This window comes from Nycticebus coucang, chromosome 15 (assembly GCF_027406575.1).
Source record: "Nycticebus coucang isolate mNycCou1 chromosome 15, mNycCou1.pri, whole genome shotgun sequence".
Classification (NCBI taxonomy): Eukaryota; Metazoa; Chordata; class Mammalia; order Primates; family Lorisidae; genus Nycticebus; species Nycticebus coucang.
The window spans coordinates 20,385,260-20,400,439 of NC_069794.1; the positions used below are offsets into that span (position 1 = coordinate 20,385,260).

Below are 15,180 nucleotides of genomic sequence, written 5' to 3' on the forward strand. Positions count from 1 at the left end.
CATACATCAATATTTTTCCTATAGAAACACTTTTTTTTTCTAATTTTGGTGGATTTAGGGGGTCCAAGTTGAATTCTGTTAAATATATTTATTGAATAGTGGTGAACTCTGGTCTTTTAGTGTACTCCTCACCTGAACAGTGTAAATTGTACCCAATAGGTAACTTTTTTAGCCCTTGCTCCTCTTGTCTCTTCCCTTTTAAGTCTAAAGTGTTCATGATACCACATTGTATATCTTTCTATAGCCATAGCCTACCTTCCCCTTATACATGAGAAGATTTGGCCTGTATTTCTCTGTTCCTGAGTTATTTCAGTTAGGACAACAGCCTCCAGTTCCATCCAAGTCACTGCTAAAAAAACAAGCAAACAAAAAAACCCCCTCCATTATGTTGTTATTTTTTATGCCTGAGTAGTACTTCAGAGTATATATACACTGAATTTTCTTTATCTACTAATCAGTTGATGGATACTTAGGTTGATTCCATATCTTTGCTATTGTGAATTGTGGTACAGTAAATGTTTGAGTATAGGTATCTTTTTTGATGTAATGACTTATTTCCTTTTGGGTAGATACCCCACAATGGGATTGCTGAATAGAATAGCAGATCTACTTTTACTTCTTGGAGAAACCTCCATACTGATTTCTTTTGGATTTGTCCTAATTTACATTCCTACCAATAGTGTATAAGTGATCCCTTTTCACTGTATCTCTGCCAATATCTATTGTTATTTGACTTTTTAATAATGGCCACTGTAACTGGAGTAAGATGGTTTTTCATTGTGGTTTTAACCTGCATGTCTCTCATGATTAGTGATGTTGAGCTATGTTTGTTGGCCATTTGTATGTCTTCTTTTTGAAAAATGCCTGTTCATGTCATTTGCCCGCTTTTTAGTAGGGTTGTTTGATTTTTCTTGCCTGGCTGTTGGAGTTCTTTGTAGATACTGGATATTAGTCCTTTGTTAAATACATAGTTGGTGAATATTTACTCTTTTGATTATTTCTTTTTTGTGTATAAGCTCCATTAAGTTCCATTTATCTATTCTTTCTTTTGTTGCATAATCATAAATCCTTTGTCTAGGCTAATGACCAGAAGAATTTTACATAGATTTTCTTCTAGGATTTTTAAGGTTTCATGTATTACATATGAATCTCTAATCCAGTGGTTCTCAACCTTCCTAATGCTGCAATGTATTTTCATTGTAAGGGGTTACGAGCCACAGGTTCAGAACCGCTGCTTTAATCCATCTGAAGTTTTTTACATGGTAAAAGATAGGTATCCAGTTTCATTCTTCTACAAATGGCTATCCAATTTTCTCAGGACCCTTTGATGTATCTTGTCTACTTTGTAGATCATAGTAGTTGATAAATTGGTTGTAGCTACATGGTTTCATTTCTGGGTTCTTTATTCCATTCCAGTAATTTATGTATCTGCTTTTATGATGGTGTCATGCTGTATTAACCCATTTATGTTAGAGTTTGAAATTTTTAAGTTTGTTGCAAGAATTTTGACAAGTTCCCAGCACACCAGTATCTGCAACATGTACCTTTAGAAGGTAAACCTGTGAAAAAAAATCAGACCTCAGTGATGACCTTGAACAGTAGGATATAAATAACTCACATGTCACTACCATCCCAACAATGGAACATGAGGCAAAAATGGGTTAATCCCTGACATATTAGCAGAGTCATCAGATTATTAGGAATGAGGACTTTCTTGCAATCAAAATTTCTCAAAATAGGGCTAAGAAGTTTGCAGTTTGAATACAGGTTGCACGATTCTGATAGAGGGAATTCAAGAGTCATATATCATTTCATAAAATTAAAATACTGATTTTCTGTTATCACTACATGAATATGTTTAAAAATTATATGCTCTCCTGAAGTATGCCGAGAGAAAAACTTTCTTATTCGCATTTCTCTTTTCCCCAACCATTGTTTAGAGTTCTGTACTATATAAGATTTTAGGTTACCCTCCAAATTTAAGATTAATTTCTTTCATGATTCTAAGATTCTTGGGTTTCTTACTGAATATCTCAAGATCTGTAACACGTATTTATTGTGGCTGCCATTATATGTAAAACTGATTAAATATGAAACTTTGTGGGTTTTTCCCCTTTCATAGAATTTATTTTTATAAATTCACGCGGCACATGTGCAAGTTTGTTACATGGATACATCGTGTAATAGTGAAGTCCAGGTTTTTTGCTAGCCCTCACCCAAGTAGTATATGTCGAACCCAGTAGGTAATTTCTCACCCCACACCTCTCTCCCTCGCTTCTGAGTCTCTGACACACTTTATTGCATTTCTAAGTCTGTGTGCACACATTATTAATTTCCTACCTACAACTGAGAACATGTAATATTTGGCTATCTTTTTCTGAGTTATTTCACTTAAGACAATAGTTTCCAGTTTTAAAAGATGTAACTTTGGAAGTAGATTATCCAAATACTTAAAAAACAATAATCAGTAGTCATCTACCTCTGTAGGGAAAAAAAAAATATTTCCTTATTTCAGAATAGTCATGAGGAATTTAAATCTTCAGAAAAATGAGATACGTAATTATATTAATCATGCAAGCCAAAACATAAAATTCAATATTATCAAATGTCCTATTTACTAATGTTCAAGTGATTTCAAATCAGATCTTGTGACTCTTTTCAAAAATAGCTAACAAAATTTATTTATTTATTTATTTTTGAAAAGTGCATCAGAAAACAAGGATTTAGATGTTGGACAATAAAAGGTGCTGATACCTGATCAGCTGTTCTTATAAATTAAGTGAAAGTGCATATATAATGAGTAAGTGACTTTTTAAACCTTTCTTCCAGCATTTCACTTTAAAATATGATAAATCACTAACAAATTTATTTAATATATGTAATGATATAGAAATATATAAGGAATTAGATTAAGAATCAATTATTTGCCTTTTTTTTTTTTTGAGACTCTGTCTCACTGTACCACCCTCGGTAGAGTGCTGCGACGTCACAGGACTCACGGCAACCTCCAGCTCTTGGGCTTACGCGATTCTCCTGCCTCAGCCTCCCGAGTAGCTGGGACTACAGGCGCCCGCCACAACGCCCGGCTATTTTTTGTTTGCAGTTCAGCCGGGGCTGGGTTTGAACCCACCACCCCATTTTTATAGTTTAGCTAATTTCTATCCTTTTTTTTTTTTATTAAATCATAGCTATGTACATTAATGCGATCCTGGGGCACCATACACTGGTTTTATAGGCCATTTGACATATTTTCATCACACTGGTTAATATAGCCTTCCTGGCATTTCCTTAGTTATTGTGTTAAGACATTTATATTCTACGTTTACTAAGTTCCACATGTACCCTTCAAAAGAGCACAGCTTTTAGGTATAAGCCCCAAACGAAAATGACAGACAAATAAGAAACTGCTCCGGCTGAAGGAAAAAGAGGCATCCTGAAGCCCTGATGACTGCTGCTGTGTTTCAACAACACAATCTGAAGTCAGAGGTGCTCAGAACTGTGATGAAATCTGCACTCCCAAAGAGATAACAACTTCTGTGACAGATGGAAAAGGTCCTTTAGGTTTCCACATCAGTGAACTTTTATCTTGGTGTCTTTTATCTTTTTATCTTCTTCGACTGAAACCTCTGAAGGAAGCATGTAACAAGTTAAAAATAGTCTATTTGTACTGTGTCAGATGGCATGGAACTGAGTAGACACATAGAGGCTGCTGGTGTTCAACCTCATTTTGTTCCTGGAATTCTGTTTACAGTACTTCTTCCCTTTGGGAATTCGATGGATGAAGGGAAACGACTATAAGCATAGCAGCCCTAAAATTGTCATCACCCCAAACAATCTGCTGTGTTTGTACAGTGTGATGTACTGAAATTTAGCCTGGCTTCCGAGATTTATATCCAATCAACTGATAGTTTATTATGATCAACTGTAAGCTAGTGAATGACTATTCCCAAATCACCATGAAGAAATAATGTGTTCCTTTTATGTCTGTAGTGTGTTACGTGTGTGTCTTAACTTTTAGTTCTCCCTTGAAAACACTGGTAAGTTGCACAGGTGCAGGAGAGGCCATCATTCTCCATGTTGAAATGTTTGATGAATTTCCGATTAGGACGTGACTTCTGTACTTCCAGCTCCAAGAAATCACCATTCAAAGTTTGAAGTACTGATAAGGGGTTATGTCCTACTCCTAAATCCAAATCCTTAATACTTATGAGTTTTTACTAACTCATAAACTAACCTTCACACACGTTCTTATTTTCTAAATGGAAGACTTCTGATCCAAGATAGAAACATCTAATGAAGAGAAACCTCAACTCCTATTGAAGGAAATGAGTATATTTTAATATATCTTATATGTAATATGTCTTAATATGAGCATGTCTTAATATAATTCATCAGTTGTTGAATGTTTGCTGTGTGACAGCTAGTATTCTAAATTGCTTATGTGAATAACAACTCTCAAATATTAATATTAGGTAGGTATTAATATTTTAAAGGTATTAATATTTTAAAGATAAGAACACTGATACACTTAGTGGTTAACAAATGTACCCAAATTCACATCACTGGTAACTGGCTAATCTCTACTGACAACCTCAGTAGTTTGGGTAGCAAACATATGAAAAAAATGCTCATCGTCCCTACTTAGATAAATGCAAATCAAAACCACCCTGAGATACCATCTAACCCCAAGCAAGAATGGCCCATATCACAAAATCTCAAAACTGCACGTGCTAACATGAATGTGGAGAAAAAGGAATATTTTTACACTGTTGGTGGGACTGTAAACTAATTTAACCTTTTTGGAAGGAAGTATGGAGAAACCTCAAAGAACTCAAGATAGACCTCCAGTTTGATCCTACAATCCCATTATCGGGCATCTATCCAGAAAGGAAAAAAAAAACAAAACAACTTTTATTATAAGGACACTTGCACTAGACTGTTTATTGCAGCTCAATTTACAATCGCCAAAAGGTGGAAACAGCCTAAATGCCCACCAACCCAGGAATGGATTAACAAGCTGTGGTATATGTATACCATGGAATACTATTCAGCCATTAAAAACAATGGAGACTTCACAGCATTTATCTTAACCTGGATGGACGTGGAAGACATTATTCTTAGTAAAGCATCACAAGAATGGAGAAGCATGAATCCTATGTACTCAATTTTGATATGAGGACAATTAATGACACAGTGGGGGTAGGGAAAGGGGAGAAAAGAGAGAGAGAAGGAGGGAGGGGGTGGAGTCTCAGTGTGTGACACCTCCTGTATCCTCACTGAATCCCCAACAATAAAAAAAAAGAAAAGCAGAAAATTTTACACCTTTTTTATTTAAGAGTCTAATTTTCTGTGAACATGCTGTGAATACATTTTCTACCTATTTATAAATCCCAAGTCCCTCAAAGATTGGGACAATATCTTCTATATCTTTATAGTCTGTTTAAGGTCCATTGTAGTATCTGGAACATGGAATCTAATTTTCTGTTTTCTCCCTGCCATGTCCAAATGCATGTAAAAGAATGCTGAAATAATATTCTACTTCAGATAAGAAGACAATAATGGCATATCCCCTCCTCACATTCCAAAGAGAGATGCTAGACACAAAAACCAGATGACTAAAACCTGGTGTTGAGACCCACAGCCTCAAAAGGATTAAGGTTGAAAAGGCCAAGAAAAAGAAACTTTGATTGAACTTGATCGAAGCAAGGTAGTTGGGCTTCTATGGCAGTCCCCTATTCATTAATCTTAAGTGAGAGAGGAGTTGAGGGATTTTTGCAGTTGGAAGGAATAAAAGTGCTGATAGTTGACCCACACCCAAGAAAACAGAAGGGACCCCATGCACGCAGCAGAAGTTGGCTGCTTTGTGGCAGACTAAAGAGATGCAGACACTTTAGGCATAGTCTGTACTTCTACCATAATAGGAAATAGAGGCAAGGTTTCTATGGTTTAGAGTGGACCATAGAAAAAGAACCCTCCAAAGATCTTAGCACAGAGAGGCCAGAAGTTTACCATCAGGGAGGGAAGCACAGGAAAGAGGCATTGCCTTGAGCACATGAAAGCCCTAGGCCATCGCCTCTGAATAGCTTCAAGACAGGAAGCACCAATCAGAGACCATGCAATTAGCAGTCAAAAACAGCATCCTTTTCTCTTACTCCACCCTCTCACCTTTGCTCCATTACCTCTCTGGCTCCAAACCTCTCAAATCCAAACACAGCAGAGTCAGAAACACTCGTTGAAAAAGGAGTAGAGTACAAGGTTGACACGTGGTTCTGAAATTGTTTACACACGCTTCTAACTATAGGTCTCCTCGACTGAAACAAAACCCAACTAATTGCAGGAGATGAAAAGCAAAGGCTTTAAGTAAATTTCACACTTTTGATTGTTAAGTTGGACTGGACATTTTTCCTACTAGATTTAGACTATTTATGGAACTCGCTGATAACAAAAGATCCTTCAGGCACTAGTTAATGACCGAAAAAGTTCTATGAACTAGCCGTGATTATATTCTAATGATAAGGTAAAGACAGCTTTCTGAGTGGATTTAATCAAACAGTTTCAACTTTCACCTTTCTGAGTCAGGCTCTCTGAATGCAATAATTACATGCTTAATAAGAGACAACTGATTACCAAGCCAGTAAACCTGAAGAAAAGGAAGAATTGTCTCAGTTCAGAAGATGAGATGAATTATTGCTAAATTAATGGACATTTTTAGGAAAGACCAAAATGTATACATCGACATGAGCTGGATGAATATTTTCCTAGGCTTTAGGAGTAGCTCAGAATGTCAAGACATGGAACAAAGTTGATAAAATATGCATCATCTCACTAACATAACATTACCTATATTACAGTAGGCCCACATATGAGAATTTAACAAATTGCAAATTGAAAATATCCGAAGAAAAAATATACAAATAAAAAGCAATTTTTAAAAATACTGCACAACAGCTATTCACATAGCATTTACATTGCATTATGTATTAAAAGTAATCTAGAGATGATTTAAAGTATACAAGAGGATGTGCATAGGTTATAACCACTTATATATTAGGGTAAGAGTATCTACAGATTTAAGTATCCAAGGGGAGATCCAGGAATAAATTCCCTGTGAATACCAAGGGATGACTTTTTGCTACAGACCCAAACTATGAGATATCTACTTCAGAGACTGTCATTTACATAAAAATCATCTACCAAGTAAGTGTGTTTAAGTAAGGCAGCAAAAGGCTACTGTTAGTGTAGAGATAATGCACAGCAACAAACCCTGCACATTTATTTTATGTTTATTATGAACCACATCCATCCCCTATACCTGCAGATGTCCAGCTGGCCCCAGAATGTGGAATCAGCAATGTGATGAATTCTTCAGGCCCTTACAATGTATCTAAAACCATATATTAAAATTTCTGTCTCAAGTGAGCAAAAATATTTCAATTCCTCCCTAACTGAAGAGTGTACCAATATCTTTGTCAGGTCTTCATACATCTATCCTCAAGTCCAATACCTCATCTTTTTTGATGGAACGATCCAATCTCACATGTCTTTAACCCAAAGCATTGGTGGTTAATGGACTTCTCTAGACTTTGTTTCATGAAATGTCTGCAGAAGGGTATACTATGAAACACACATGCTCTTAAAGTGAATTCAGGAAAGAAAAAGCCAATTCCAGAGTCAGCTATTGGTAGACAATTTCACAATTCATCTCCTTCTTTGCATCTTTAATTCAGGTATTGAACTTCACTTTGGACTCATGTATCACCCACTGAAATGTTATGACCAAGACACATCCCAAAGTCCCAAATATTTCAGTTCTCACTCATGCTTATAACACTTCCATTACCTCAGGGTCCTGTCATCTTCAAAAAATTGCTCATAAATGTTCAATAATATTAATCAGTTGTAGACACTCTGTCAATGGCAGCACTATTCTAAGAGAAATTGCAAGTAGAGAAGAAAAAAGAAGAAATATGATAGATATGATAGATAATTGCAAAAAACATTATAGATGTCACAGTGTATTTAGAGGTTAAAATAAAATGCAAATGAGAGGATGCATTGCACTGGGACTCAAGATGAAAGTGGGAGTTTAGCAGGCTGTGTATGTCAGGTCAGTGCAGGGAGGAAGTAATTTAGTTGAAAATAGTTCTGTTAATAGTGGGCCTTTCAACTGTCATGGCAGATCTCCGGGATCAGAAAGAAGTCTTCAAATCACAAACTTTAAGCAACCTTCAATTCTGAACCAAATATGATAGGTCATATATATGATGGTAATGATGATTATTAGGAAGGTATACTTCAATAAAATGAGAACCCTGATTAAATAGGTAAAATTTTCAAAAAAGAAATAGAAAACAGGTTGGTGTTTAAGTCATGAGGAACATACTGCCTTTTCCCAAGAAATATGACAAAAGCAACTAGTTGTTACATTGATAAAATTCAGGACAATCCTGAGAACTGATGGCTTTTAAAATCAAATTCATAATATTTAGAAGCTAAACGAGACATATTTTTTTTAAAAAAGGAAAAATAAAATTGAATGTTAAAAGGTCATGAAGGAAAAAGAAAGATTGAAGTGGAGTGACTATTTAGCTGGATGATGGGTTAAAAAAAGAATAAAAGATTGACGTTAAAAAAAAAAAATTATGGCCAAGAAAAATGTCATTGCCCGGGTGGAAAGGAAAATGATCATAGCTAAGTACAAAATCTCAGAAATTTTTAAGGTATTTTCTATTTTATCTGATTTTTAAAATTAATTTACAATTGGTTGAGGAAAAGGTCCACCATATCATAGGAAGGTGAAAGAACGGGAAGACAAGAAAACAATGAGATTATGAAAGAAGCACTCAGGAACATTAACAACACCAAGACGAAATGGAAATAACATGCATATTAATTTTACTAAGGTAAAATTATTAAGCTTCTGGCTAGTTTAAGAGTTGTTGTGGAGGTCATAAATTCGTGGCAATTGAGGGAGAGTTACTGGATTACCCATCTATTAATCAAAAAGGAAAAGAAAGTCCTGATAATTAAGGAACTGTCACCTGAACTTCAGTGCTGTCAAAGACGAGTACAAATCATCAGACAATCAATTTGCGGTCACGGAGAACTGCTAACGGAGTAGGGGCAGACATGCCTTTCAGGGTACAATTGTTTTTCATGATGAAGAGACAGGAAGCGTAGGTAAGAGGCACTTTAAGAGATACAGGCTACGTGGATTCACTAACACATTTTCATCTTCTATAAGAAATAGAACTGTTGACCTCAATGTTGCAGTAAATAGTATGAATAGTCTTTAAGGTCACTTGAATTAAATGAACTTTGCTTCAAAAATCAAAGTCTTTCTTATACACTGCAGATATTTTAGCCATTTTCATCTTCAATCACATAGAAATTCCACCTCTTTTGATGAGCACATAAGTGATTTCACTGAATTTTCCAGGACTGTCATGATATTGAAACAGTCTGCACAGTTCTCCCATTCTTCAAGACAGAACGTCTATGCACATAAATAATATTATCAATCACCTCTTAAGAAAATGCCTGCAGGAGAAGAGATCTTGCCACAATAATCACTCCACTCTCATAACGAGCAAGAGACTCAATCCTGGACACTAATCTCGCCCATCGATATGTTTAGCGTAATTTCTCTAAGAATGAATTTATGAGTATTATAACCCATCATAAAAAGAAAATAGGCTATCATTCACAAATGTGGTATACATTTGTTTGATATTCATTTCCTCAAAACTGAATGGCATTGTTTATCTCAAGTAGCTGTAAGTCTCTGAAATGAATCACTTATATGAAAACCACATAGAGACATTTATCACTGATCGCTACTATACTTCATTTTTCCTCAAGGAGAAAGTGGCAAATAATAGAAGATTGTAGTAGTCATCAGGACTTGACCTTATACAGAAACCATATTAGAGAAATTCAATAGTTCAATATTGAAACCATTAATGCTTTGACAAAACTATATTGCAAAATTATTGTGAAAATCCAAATTAGTGTAAATTAAATGTATCGATAGAAGTTTTACAAAGTGAAATTTACTTTTTTAACTAAGAGAATGGTAAGAAATAGAAAATAATGGTCCATAATCCTTGTATCACTATAACATCTGCTTTGATTAAAAATAAATATGTACAATACAAACCGAAAAATAAAAGTCCCATTCCAATACTTTGTCCTAAATTTAGGTATATTAACAATTCTCCTGTAACCTTTCATTAATATTCTATACAAAACCAGCATCAATATATATTTTAGTTTTTTAAATCTGCTAGCAAAATATATACTATCCTGTTTTTAGCTATATTTACTTAATAATTATTTAAAATCATCTACACTAGCAGGTACAAACATGTATAATTTTGAATACAACATAATAATTCATATTAAATACCATAATCAATCAACAAAATTTGATGGATATTTAGATATTCACAATGTGTTTGCATCCAAAAAAGTCCCATTCTAAATGTACATTAAGAAGTGACTGAGTCATGAACAGAATCACAATTTAAGTTAAATGTTAAAAGTCAAAGTATACTTGAGAGTGAGAAAAGAGATACACCCTAATCAACTTACTTTGGACTCTACAGTTTAGAGCATTGGGGCGGTGCCTGGGGCTCAGTGAATAGGGCGCTGGTCCCAAATACCGAGAGTGGCGGGTTCAAACCCAGCCCTGGCCAAACTGCAACAACAACAACAGCAGGGCATTGTGGTGGGCACCTGTGGTCCCAGCTACTCAGGAGACTGAGGCAAGAGAATCGCCTAAGCCCAAGAACTGGAGGTTGCTGTGGGCTATGACACCAGGGCACTCTACCAAGGGCAACAATGTGAGACTCCATCTCTAAAAAAAAATAAATAAATAAAAAATAAAGTTTAGAGCATTAAGGAATAAAGCCTTGGAAGAATTAAATGAGATAATGTTTGAGAGAAGCCCCTAGCTCACTGCTCCTAGATCATCAGTTCTGAAATATGTTTATTTTTGAAGTGGACCAGAGATGGTGGGAGGGAGCCAGGTGTGGGTGAGGCTTGTCTTCAGGCCTGCAAATGAAGGCACACCACAATAGGGGAGACCCAGGAGATAGGAAGGAACGAGAAAAATATTCTCAAGAAAGGGAAAATACCCATTAAAGTGATAAGGTTAGAAGAATGATTCACAGAAAGATAAAGCAAAGTGAAGCTTGTTCACAGAAAAGGAAGGCATTAGTTGGAAGCAAATGAGAATATTAAGAATCACTCACTTTGTTGATCAGAAATGTGACACTTGCCATAGAGAATTCTTGCAGAAGATGTGCTTTCTTTATGCATAAACCATAAACATTAAAATGTATTATGTGGAAGAAAATATATTCTTTTGCGTTGAAAATAGTATCCTTCTAAAATCAAATATTTGGGAAATCCTTCTTTCCCAAATCATTGGTTTCTCCAATAGTATTTCCTATTACACAAACCCCAGACCAACTAACTACCCAAGAGAGGAATGTGACGAATTGAAACTAATGTTCTTACAACTGCACATTCAGATGATCTGATGTGATACACACACACATACACACACAATATACTAAATTTTGAATCAAACATCATAGGATTGTCATTAGTTCCTTTTGCACAAAGAAGTTCAATTTCAGATTGAACAATGTGAAAAGAAACATTATAAGTCAAAGGAAAATTTAATTACTAGATCTAAGAAGAAAAAACTGTTATGACATGAATCTATAAGGATCCTAAGGATCACGCAAGCTATCACTGTTTTCAATAAAGGCAAGAAAGAAATGTTTAAAAAGTTCTTACATTTCAATTACCAAGAAACATAATTTAAAAAGAGCACTAGCCATATTAGCCAAATATTTTATTTAAATTTAATGATAGTTCTTGTCTTCAATAATTTTTTCAGTGACCTCTAAGTCTCTATGAGATAGCAACAGTAAAATAATCCTCTAATACTTCATATATTAAATGATTTTAACTATCATGAAAATGATCACCCAGAAATATGTGAATAGCTTTCATCACATTAAAATTAATTATAGTGGGGCGGCACCTGTGGCTCAGTGGGTAGGGCACCAGCCCCATATACTGAAGGTGGCGGGTTTAAACCCAGCCCCAGTCAAAACTGCAACAACAAAAAACAAAAAAATAGCCGGGCATTATGGTGGGCGCCTGCAGTCCCAGATACTCAGGAGGCTGAGGCAAGAGGATCACCTAGGCCCAGGAGTTGGAGGTTGCTGTGAGCTGTGATGCCACAGCACTCTACCAGGGGCAATAAAAATAAATAAATAAATAAAAATAAAATTAATTATAGTGTATGCTTATCATAGTGAATCTAATTTGCTAAATAACATTTTAAATGAACTCAGCACTTTTGTGGTTATTAAATTAAAACTCCTATCTTCATAGAACATAGGTGTGTTTGTAAGTCAGAAAATATAATACCTGATCTTTCTTGTTTACGGAATATTCAAAATATATTTTTAATAGATGCAAATTCAAAGTAAACTTTTTAACAGATTCAAATCCAAAACATCAAGTGTATAAATTAAAATATATTTTAGGCAGGTGCAGTGGCTCACTCATATAATACCAGCATCGTGGTAGGCTGAGGAGAGAGAATTGCTTGACTATAGGAGTTCTGAGACTTGCCTGAGCAAGAGTGAGACCCCTATTCAGGAAAAAATGAAAAACCCAGCTGGGTGCCACGGCAAGCAACTGTAATCGCAGAGGCTTCCAGAGGCTGAGACACTGGGATGCCCACGCCCTGAGTCTGAGGTTGCAGTGAGCTATGATGCTATTGCACTCTGCTCAGGGGATAGGGTGGGACTCTGTCTCAAAAAAAAAAAAAAAGCAAGGAAATCAAAAGAAAAAAATGTATAATTGGCTTGGCGCCTGTGGCTCAAGAGGCTAAGGTGCATACACCTAAACTGGTGGGTTCGAATGTAACCCAGGGCCTGCCAAACAACAATGATGGCTGCAACCAAAAAATAGCCGGGCGTTGTGGCGGGCACCTGTAGTCTCAGCTACTTGGGAGGCGGAGGAAGGAGACTCGCTTCAGCCCAGGAGTTGGAGGTTGTGTGAGCTGTGATGCCACGGCACTCTACCCAGGGCGACAGCTTGAGGCTCTGTCTTCAAAAATAAATAAGTTTTATTTTACACTTTAGCAGATTCAAATCCAAACACAAAGTCTCATTAGCCTGTATTCGATACTAATCACCAGCTTTGGCAAATCGAGGGACTTATTCCCCAACCAGTTTTATTGGCCACAGAGATAGAATTTATGATTTTCTCAATCGCAGGTGATTTTTCAAGAGTACAGTCAGTTATAGGAAGCAAAGAAAAAGAAACTGTCAAAGAAATTCTAGATAGGGAGAAAAATAGGGAAAAGTGAAATTTCACACCTAAGTTTGAGAACTGACAACACACAAAGAAGGTCTCAAAGGACATATGTGACATCCTGTGGCCATTACCACACACTCGCTCTAACAAACCAAGGTAGGATGGACATCTTAACACTGAGGACACACACTTAGCTCTCAACGAATCTCGGCTTCCGTCTGCACATGTCACTGAAATGCCTTTTCTAATACTCACGAAGTTAAATTAAAAAAAACAAAATATTTGATAAACACCACAGACATACTGGATGGAAAATGAGAGATATTTAGTTTAAAGGGGAGACTGTTGGGTAAGTAATAGGTGGCAGAAAAAAAGAGAACTTGCACAACACCACAAAATGCAATTATATTTTTTAAGCATCTAAAAAGGATGAGGGTTCTTTGCAGTTTTTTCTTTTGTGTGTTGCTTGTAAGCAAACCCTTGAGAAGGAGTTAAATATATACTGTCAACTGCCATGTGGCAAAGTTAAAACAGAAGCAATCCATTCCGGATTCAGGAAAAGCAAGCAAAGGAAGTGGCCAGGAGGTCTCCACGGACCACCACACAGAAAATACCTGTTCACGACATCCTGTCCATCCCAGCAGGGCGCTCCCTCAGCAGCGGCTAATTCATTCACACAGAGCTGGTCGGCCAGGCCTCCGTAGAAGGACCTGTACAGTCGAAGGCTGTTGATAAATTCTCTGAATGGAAGAACAAAGAAGAAAATTAAAACCAGAAATCTGCCCTGAAGGCCACCTTAACTGGCTTAGAATTTTACATATAATCTTTAGGACATGACCTTTTCACTTCCTCTGTTCATTTTCATATATTAAGTACTTTTTAAACCATCAAGTCATAAATACATTATCTTTTTAAAACAGCTGCTGGTATTTAAATTTGTTCTTCAAATAAAACTTTTCAACAGGTGTGAATCTTGCATAATTCCAGGTCCAAGGGGGGTGAATACTATATATGAGTGTATACAGACTCATTCATCACTTTGTTTAGTCTCCCTAAAAGGTCCCACTTGTTGCTGGCAACTGAACCATTAATATAATAATTATTTTCCTTTCCAGGTAGAAAATGCCAGAGGCTTACTACATGCCCATTGATGGCAGACTGATTAAAATTTTAGTAAACTTGGGTCATCTTCCTATCGGAGCCTTCTCTTTAGTATCTAAGAATATAAAGTAATGTGTCTTCACTAAACATGACCCAAATTCATATATGGAAGATACATCAGAGGCACGAACATTAAAATTATTAGAAGGAATAATATATTAGCTAATTTTTTTTCCTTCCACTCCACTTCTTCTCCCCATAGCAATTATGGGAGGGAAAACTTTTTTAAAAGATCAGGGTTTTTTTTTTTGTGTGTGTGTGATTTATTTTAAATTTAGAAAGCAAAGACTTTTGAGTTTTAAAACCAAGTCTTTAGAGTACCAAAAACCTGAGTTTTGTCACTTCCAAAGGCCAAATTCTAAGAATTTAGTTATAAATTTTTTGAAAATAAAGAAATATTTCAGAAAAAGGAAAGAAAGCCCTCTCCTGATACAAAAGAAATGTCATCTAGACTAGAAGGAGGGATCAGAAGAAAAGCAAACTTCAGAAATTCGTGGAATGACCAGTTGAGCTGTAGGGATCATAAAATGGCACCCCTCATTAAAATTTAAAAAATGAGATTAAAGAAGAGGGATGACTCTAAGTTATATCTGGAATAACTATTTTAAAAATTACATCTGATTTTGACAGCATTATCTATCGCTCCATTTCATGGATTTTATAATTCTTTCT

The 15,180-nt window shown here is 35.9% G+C and overlaps 1 protein-coding gene across 2 annotated transcripts in view; it reads right to left on the reverse strand.

Annotated features, from left to right (window-relative positions):
• GPC5 (glypican 5) overlaps nucleotides 1-15,180 on the reverse strand; it is a 715,907-nt gene that overhangs the window by 347,948 nt on the left and 352,779 nt on the right. For both annotated transcript variants that reach the window (XM_053563555.1, XM_053563554.1), the window contains exon 5: nucleotides 13,962-14,087. In XM_053563555.1, the coding sequence (XP_053419530.1) occupies nucleotides 13,962-14,087 (126 nt within the window). The remainder of the gene's footprint in view (nucleotides 1-13,961; nucleotides 14,088-15,180) is intronic.